The 10,184-nt window shown below is 19.4% G+C and overlaps 1 protein-coding gene across 1 annotated transcript; it reads right to left on the bottom strand.

The window, feature by feature from the left end:
- Window positions 1-2,862: 2,862 nt before the first annotated feature.
- On the bottom strand, window positions 2,863-8,961 carry PRSY57_0924500 (hypothetical protein; the record flags this gene model as incomplete). Its single annotated transcript, XM_012907484.2, has 1 exon — window positions 2,863-8,961. The coding sequence occupies one exon, from the start codon at window positions 8,959-8,961 to the stop codon at window positions 2,863-2,865; it is 6,099 nt and encodes a 2,032-aa protein (XP_012762938.2).
- Window positions 8,962-10,184: the final 1,223 nt, after the last annotated feature.

A 10,184-nucleotide genomic window follows, 5' to 3' on the forward strand; every position in this document is an offset into this window, starting at 1 on the left:
ACACCAAAAAAAAAAAAAAAAAGAAAGAAAGAATAAATATATAAAATAAAAAATAAAACAAAATAGATTATTACAATAATAAGTATTAAGAGTATATTATATATACATATATATATATATAATATTATATATGATAATATTTATATATTACATAAATATTTTTCAATTGATAAATGTATTAAGATAATATTTTTTAATATAAACTTTTAAACATATTATTTGAATATGACAAGTATATTAATAATGCTTTTTCTATGTCTCTTCACAAACAAACATGTAATAAATAAATAAATAAATAAATAAATATATATATATATATATATATATATATATATATATATTTATTTAATAAAATATTACTTAACAATTGGTTAAAGTAATAAAATTATAAAAATACATTTTTTCATAAAAATAAAAGTAAAAAAATATATGATTTCGACTTAATTTTTTTTTTTTTTTTTTTTTATAATATATATATATATTGTATTATAAATAAATATTCTATTTAAGGTATGATACAAATAAACAAAAAAATATTATCAACTTTAGGAGAAATCTCAACCGATCTATTTTTTTTTTTTTTTTCTCACATATTATATATATATATATATATAATTATGTATTATTTATTGTCAATATAACAATATATATATATATAATATATAATTATTTATTATTTATTGTCAATATAACAATATATATATAATAAATATATAATAAAAAAAAAAAAATATATAAAAATATACATATAAAACAATATTAAATTTTATTAATAAACAAAATTTAAATGTTATATATAAATTTAAAATAATACAAAATGACATATTATATATTAATAATAATTTATTATTAATTTTTTTCATTTTCAATTTAAGCATATATAAAACTTCACATATTATCTCTTTTGTATGCCCATATATTAATAAAAAGAAATATATTACTAATTCTTGCCTTATATTCTGAACATATTATATTTATATTATATAAATTATCCAAATCGAAAGATAAAATTCTTTATATTATTTAAAACGTGAGTATTTTGTAAAATGACATATATATATAAGTGTTCTTAAATTTTTGTTTTATAATATATGAGTTAATTTTATTCATTTATATATATTTAAAATTATTATGATTTATGAAGTATCTTATGAACCTTACATATTTTTTCATATAAATTTTAAGGAATCATAATTTTATATGTGTTTTGAAAAAAATATTCCTTATTCAAATGACATTTCGAAAAATACATAATAAAACAGTAATTTAAAAAAAAATTATATATAATTGAAAAATATACATTCACAGTATTATCTTAAATTGGTTCGTCGTCTTAACTTTGTATATATATATATATATATATATATATATTTATTTATTTATTTATTTATAACATTCGTATGTGTTTCAATATGTCATTTTTGTAAAAGAACCCTATTACAATTTAATAAAAAAAAAAAAAAAGGAAAAAGAAAATTATAGAAAAGTGCAATACATGTTACACCATTATTAAATAATATTCATTATAAATGGAATAAACATCTGGTAAATTGCTATATATTTGTTATCTCGTTTAATATTAATTTTTTCATATTATATTCTGTTTTTCTTGTTTGGTTAGAAAAAAAATATATGAACACATTATATACAAATATATAATATATTTATTAATATTAATATACAAAAAGGTTAGAGACTTTTTTTAATTATATAGAAAAAAATTAAAATATACATATATAATTACATTCTTATATATGTGTATATATATTTACTTATCATTTTTTTCTTTTTCTTTTTTCTTTAATTTTAGATATATATAAGGAGTAATAAAAAAGAAAAATATTAATAAAATGAAATGAAAAAATTATATAATGTATATATCTCCTAAAAAGAAAACTAAGACATATATCATATATAATAATAATAATTATTATTTTTATTATAATTTTTTTTTTTTTTTTTTTTGAACTTTTCATTATATATTATCTTAGCATGGGAAAAAAAACTAAAGCTACCTATTCTGTTATTTAAGAGCACAAATATTTCCTTACAAATAAATAAATATAAATATATATATATATATATATATTATGTTAAATTGTAAAACGTATTTAATATAACACCTTCAATTTTTCTTCTAAATGGTATTTAGTTCTCCTTTGTGTTCTGCAGTGCTCATTATGAGTTGGTAGATACAACCTCTCAAAATTGGTACAGCAGAAATTATGTAAATAAGAATATATAAAAATGTGCGTGATAAATAATAATGTATTCCCACATATATATATATATATATATATATATATATATACATCTTGGGGGTGATCTTTTTTAAAATAAAGGAATTTTACATATGGGCTATAATTACTTATACTTTTTCAATATAACAAATCTTATATATTATTTTCCATAAGTAAATATATATTCAATTTTTTGCAGAGCCTTCCTTTTTATAATCATTATGATAAGATTATTTTGTCATTTTGATTATATTAAATGACATCATTTCTATATATTCATTTAACAAAAAAACGTAACTTCCAAAAAAAAAAATAAAAAAAAAAAGACACATATAATAAATAAATATAAATATATATATATATATATTTATATTTATTTATTTATTTATACATCTATTAGGTTATATTTTATCTCCTTGGTGATTAAATCCTTTTGCAGTTAAGAGAATTTATCTGGAAAAAAAAAAAAAAAAATATAATATAATAATAATAATAATATTAATATTTACATATATACATTTATATATATTAATTTACATGTTTATTTTTTAACATATCATACATACAATAACTTTTTATAGTTTCTTTTTTCTGTTTAATTTTCTTTCTTTTCATTTTTTACTTATGAAGGCCAATTAAAATTAGGGTTAGGTAAAAATTCATCCCCTAGGAATGTATAGGATATAAAATAAGAGGAGAGTGTTTTAGATGTAATATGCAAATGATGAAAGCCACTATCCAATTGAGATATAGATATATTTGTTACTAAACAAGAATTAGATTTGATAATGTGTTCAATACAAGAATGATAATAATTTTCGATTGGTTCTATTATTAAATAACCTAAAATATTTAAATGTTGTAAATATAATAAATCTTCTTTCTTTAAAGCAAACTCAAAAGATTGAGGGTATCCCTCACTTGAATGATTATAATTACATATATCACTATGATCATTAAGACTTTTACTAGAATGCATATGGTTATAATTATTATTAGGATAGATATTATTATATTCATAACTATTGTTATTTTGATATGTATTGTTATATATATTATTATGTATATTATTAGGAATATTATTATGAACATTAGTGTGTACATTATTAAACACGTTATTATACACATTATTATATACATTATTATAAACGTTAGTATTTATATTTTTATACACATCGCAATAACTACTACTACTACTACTACTATTATTATTATTATTATTATTGTTGTTGTTGTTGTTGTTGTTGTTGGTGGTGGTGGTGGTGGTGGTGTTGCAGGATGATATACTCTTATTCATATATCTTTTTGTCTTCTCTAATAATATATATTCCTTTGGAATAATAATTTTTACATTATATTCTTTTTTTTTATAATATTCTAAAGCATGTTTTATTCTCAAGACATCAAAATATTTTATATAATTATTTTGATACCTAGTGCCAATATTTTTTCCGTCAATTAATATAATTTTTTGTTTTTCCTTTTTTAACAATACATATAAATTATGTCTTTCTGCACTCTTTAGATATAATGCCCTATTTAAAACATCGTTAGCAGATATAATATGATTTTTATTCTTTTCCTTATGATGATTAATAATATCGCTATCTTTATAATTAAGATTTTTATAAAGTATATTGGATTGTTCCCTATAAGTATTATTATAAACAAATAAAGAATTGTTATTACGCAAAGTTGGCTCACTCCAATTATTATTATTATTATTTAAGGATTTATTTGTGCCTTTGTCATTTTCCAAAAAGTTATACTTTTCAAAAGAGTCTTCTAACATCCCCTTTGTAACATTTATATTTTTATGCATCGATAAATTATTCACATCATATTTATTCTCATTATTATTATTGCTGTCATTATTTTTGTTCTTGTCATTATTTCTGCTGTTGTCATTATTTTTGCTGTTGTCATTATTTTTGCTGTTGCCATTATTTTTGCTGTTGCCATTATTTTTGCTGTTGTCATTATTTTTGCTGTTGTCATTATTTTTGCTGTTGTCATTATTTTTGCTGTTGTCATTATTTTTTCTGTTGTCATTATTTTTGCTGTTGTTGTCGTATTCATGTTCCATACACTTTTCTTTCATGAAACAATTTTCACACATGAATGTCAAATCAGTATTATCAACTTCTCTTTTATTTAATATTCCATTCGATTTAAGATTAAAAGATTTTCTTAACATTTGCAGATCATCATTTACAGAAGAATCCATAAGGTTCCTATTTTCCATTATATTAAATTTATTTGTATTATGAATAGTATCATTTGTTTTATTCACACTTATATATTTATTATTATTATCAGGACCTTCATAAAAACCATCATCCTTATACACACCTGATTGGTTTACATGATTAGCTTCAATAATATTAGGATGTATGATTACATCTTTCTTATTAACACATGTTATATTTTCTACATTGTCTACAGAATGATTACCCACATTTTTATTATTATTTAAACATTGTATGTCATCCACCATATTGTTATTTTTATTTATCATAATGCTTTTAATTACACAAATGTTGTTTGAATTTTCTAAAGAATCTGTTTCCTTATATTTATAATTAAATGTATTCTTCATATCATAATCTTTGATATTATCACCTTTCATTTTCTTTATTTCATTATTTTCTATTAATTTATTATAATCATTATTCTGTTCATATCCCTTCTTAAACATTTCTATCTCCCTCTCTTCTTCATTCTTTATACTATTCATAGTTGTTATACTTGAGGTATTCAAAATTATACATTTGGTGTCCTTATGTATAAGCTTCTCGTTATGACTATCCTTACTATCATGAATAATATCTTTCCCCTTATATGATACATTAACTTGTTCAATACTTTTTCTTTTAATAATATTTTCATATAAAGCAGCATATGTATTTTCTACATCTTCCATAGGAATATTATCATCTATCTTTTTTATTTTAGTAAAACTGTATCTTTTATTATCGCAAAAATTATTAGTATTAGGAAGCTCTTCTTTTTTATCTATATTTATGCATTCCTCTATATTATCATTATTATGTATATTATAACTAACATTTTTGTTCTCATATTCCATCTTTACATTTTTAAGTTTGATATTTTCCTCCTCAATTTCAACACATTTAATATATAAACTTTCAAAAAAGATATTATAACGTATATCTTCATTTATATTTTTATTTGTGTCTATTTTGTTTTTTTTTACTACATCATCAACTAAAGAAAGGTATCTGGAAATTTTTATCTTTTTCTCAAGTTCTATATCATAATCAATATTTTTTGTAGCTATAATATATTCTGCCGTCTCTATACAATCCTCCTTCTTATCTGATGTTACAGATGACTCTTTCTCTATATGTTCATCAACATATATTGATGAATTTAAATCTTTTAATTTGTTATCTTCAGTATCCATCTCCGACAAATCAATCTCTTTTTTTGTTATATCTGAATTATTAGTACTTACAGGTTCTATAGACTTATCATATAAATTATTAAAAGAATCTAATTTTTTATTTAGTCTCATCATTTTATAGTCTATTATACTTTCAGGTAACATATCATCTGGTTTTTCAAATAATGGATTTTTTAAAACAACAATATCATCATCATCATTTGAATCTTCAAGAGAATATTCTTCAGTAGAAGAAACAGATGAATTGTTTTTATTTTTTTCAACATTGAAATGTATGCCGTTTTTTACATTTACCTTTATTTTATCCTCCTTATATTTTGTATCCTCCTTATATTTTGTATCCTCCTTATATTTTGCATCCTCCTTATATTTTGTATCCTCCTTATATTTTGCATCCCCTTTACATTTTACATCTTTACATTTTACATCTTTACATTTTACATCTTTACATTTTTCATCTTTACATTTTTCATCTTTACATTTTACATCTTTACATGTTACATCTTTACATGTTACATCTTTACATGTTACATCTTTACATTTTACATCTTTACATTTTTCATCCTGCTCATTTTTTTCAATGTCCATTTTCTTAAATTGTAACACGCTTAAAAATGGATGAATATAAAAATCCTCCTTCAATTTAAAATGCAAATAAGAATTATCCACTTGTATATCCTCCTTTACATTTAAGCTACATAACAATTCTTTTATACTTTTGATAATATCTTTATTTTTATCTAACCTATTGATATCATCATACATATTATTCATGCTCGCCGAATTTGTAGCGTGTACATCATTTTTATCACCTGACTTTTTATTATCATTGGAAATGCAATTTAAAGTATTATCCTTAGAGTCATGGAAATTACCCTTGATTTTAATATTCCCTTTTACCTTGGGTGTAATAAGATAAACAGTTTTTTTTTTTTTATAATCTTCATGATATTGATTAATTAGAGAATTTTTTTCCTTATCATCTTCTTCATTTAATATATCCATATGATTATTAAAAAGATTGTATTCGTTTTTTAACCAGTATAATGTATATATAAAAACCGATAAGTAATTTGAATAAAAATGTTCATAAAAATATTTACATGATAATAATATATCATGAATTAATACAAATGAAAAATAGATCTGTTCATTTTTATATATATATTTCCTTATATTAATATTTCCATAAAAAAAGAAACCAATTGTATTTCTTTTATTTTCATAATGATTTATAATAATATATACTATCATACTCAAGAGTGTAAAAATTATTAAGATTATATTTTTTAACATTAATTTATCTTGTTTATTATTATAATATTGAATTCTTAAATATTTATTTGTATAATATATAAATTTATTTTTTTTCTTTTCAAATTTGTTCATATCTATTTTTGAAAATAATAATTTTATAATCTTAAAATAACTAATATAAAAATTTATGATTGTTTCATTGAGTTTCATTTCTATTGTATCATGGTTATTCATATTATTATTTTTTAAAATGATGTTATTCTTTTTGTTATCATCGTCTGTTTTTTTTTCGACATCTTTATCAACTTCTTTAATTAATTCTTTAATTAATTCTTTTTTGTATTTTCTTACTACATCTTCTTCATTCTTTTCTTTTTTGTATTTTCTTACTACATCTTCTTCATTCTTTTCTCTTTTTGATTCCCTTACTACATCTTCATCATTCTTTTCTTTTTCACTTTGAATATATTTTTTTTTTTCCTTTAGAAACATTTTTTTTATTTTATTTTTACAATCCTTATAGCATAAATAAATATTTTCTTCTCTATTTTTTACATGAAAATATTCAGAATTTTCCTTTCTATTTAGGTAATCATAATTTTTCATATATCTGTTCACATTACTATACTTCTTATTATTACTACTGGTACTATTAGTACTACTGCGTCTATTATTATATGACATTTCATTATCCCTTTTGATGTCTGTAAAGGAGGAATTAATAAAATTACTTGGGTTGATTTTATGATTATTCCTGTAACTTTGATACCCATATCTTGATTTACGTATAGCATAATAATAATTATAATAATTATCATAATAAGTATATTCTCTATTATATCTATGATGACAATCATATTCCTTTTCATTATAATAATAATAATTATTATTATTATGATGATGATGCCCATTCATACGATATATATATTTACTACCAAGTCGATTACTATCAAAATAATCACTTTTATTATATTCATTCCTCTTGTTACTAATGAGGGTACTCGATTTTTCATTTATATCCTTGTTACATATATTTCCATCTTTGTATCTCTTTGAATCTTCCATTAATCTACTCATCCTTTTCCTTTCATTTAATATGCTTTCCATAAATATAACTATCGTATCTCTATTCATAGAAGGTTTATGTGATATAATAGATAAAAAATAAAAGAACATACATTTTATAGGATTATAATTAACATATAATAAACATATCTGGTTAAATAAATAACCGTTATATCCATAATAATTTAAAGAATTGTAATAATTTATACATGCTTTTATTTCGTTCACTTTCTTACTTTCTTCAAAAAAATAATATTTATATCTAAACAGATCTCCAAAGATTTTAAATATGTTACTAACACATATTCTACACAATTCCAAATTCTTGTATAAATGAACGTATTCGTCCTCCATATTATTATTACTGTATGTTGGTTTGGTTTTATTTCTGTCTTGTATTTTGTTTATAATTTCTACATTCTTTATTTCTTCAGTATTTATCATCCTGCTTGTTTCCTTTTCCTTTTCATTGTTCCTTCTTTTCTTTTCTTCTGCATGAAATTTATCTATAATATTATTCACATAATTATCATATTCATATGTATCGTTACTTAGACTTGTATATATATATTTTCCCTCATAGTTCTTCAAATAATTTGCATACTTATTTGTTCTAGATGTAACTCTAATCATATACAAAACGTAATCATATTTTTTCTGATCATATGCTTTCATAACATGTATCAAAATCTCCTCAAAATAGGTAATGGCCTCATTAATATTTATGCTTAAGGTTAGCAAATACTTTTGTAAATCAATTTTATTATTCTTCTCATTTTGTAACTCCTTGATTTTCTTAGTAAGAGTTTTTATATTATTATAATAATAATATATCCATATACTATTCAAAAAATTACATGATTTTATATTATTATCTCTCAAATATTCTAAAAGTATATCTTCTTTTGTTTTTTCGATTTTATCATTTTCTATCTCATCATTTACAAGTACATGAACAACTTCTCTTTTCATTATATTTTTAGAAATGCTCAGGTCTTAGGCAGAAGTGGTTATTTACACATATATATAAACATAAATATAAATAAATAAATAAATATATATATATATATATGAATAAAATTAAATATATATATTAAACTATATAAGTATGTTTCATTATATATATTATGAGTATCCTCACTATTCCCCTTTTTTACTTTTGCCTATACCCTTTGAAAAAATAAATCAAAAAAAAAATATATTTCAAAATAAATGTACTTTTACATATATATATATATATATATATATATATATATATATATATATATATATATATAGAAACAGTAAAATGTTTTTCTTTTTTTTACTGTTTCTTTTTATAAGCATTCTTAATATGTGTCAATGCTATTCCACATATATATATATATATATATATATATATATATATATATATATATATATATATTTATTTATTTATTTATTTAACTTAGTATCTCTGAACTCAGTTTATCGTTTCTGAAATGCTGTAGGTTACATATAACTTGTATATATATACACACACACTTTCTTTTTTTAAGAATATATGCTTATATATAAATTGTACTGAAAGAATAAAATAAACATGCAAATAAAATATAAAAATATTATTTTTTTTAAGTATTCTATTAAAACATGTATTTATACATGTTTTACATATATAATATGGACATAAAATAAATATAAACTCACAAAATGTAATATATTCTATATTATAATTCTTTTATTTTTTATATATAACGAATATATATTATAAAATGAGTAAATGAATGGTATATATATCATATATATATTATTTTTGTTTTTTCTGCTATTAAAATATATAATTATATATATATATATATATATATATATATATTTATTTATTTATTTATATTTCTATATGTAAAATTAATTTCTTGTTTTTAATTCATTTTGAAATAACTAAAAAAATATACCATAAAAAATTTATAAAACTAAAAAAAAATAAAAAAATTTATAGAAAATTATATAATTACAAAAAAATAAAATACAAATATTCAAATGTAAATTATAAAAAGAAGGAAAAATTCTTATACATATATAATATATATATATATAATAATATATTAATTATACAGTTTGTTTTATTCGTAGTGTCTATAAATATATATAATGTATATTTATTTTATATCCCAACATTATATTTAATTTTATTAATTTTGCTTGTTTTTTCTTGTTTTATTTTATTTTACTTTTAT

This window comes from Plasmodium reichenowi, chromosome 9, assembly GCF_001601855.1.
Source record: "Plasmodium reichenowi strain SY57 chromosome 9, whole genome shotgun sequence".
NCBI classification, from domain to species: Eukaryota; Apicomplexa; class Aconoidasida; order Haemosporida; family Plasmodiidae; genus Plasmodium; species Plasmodium reichenowi.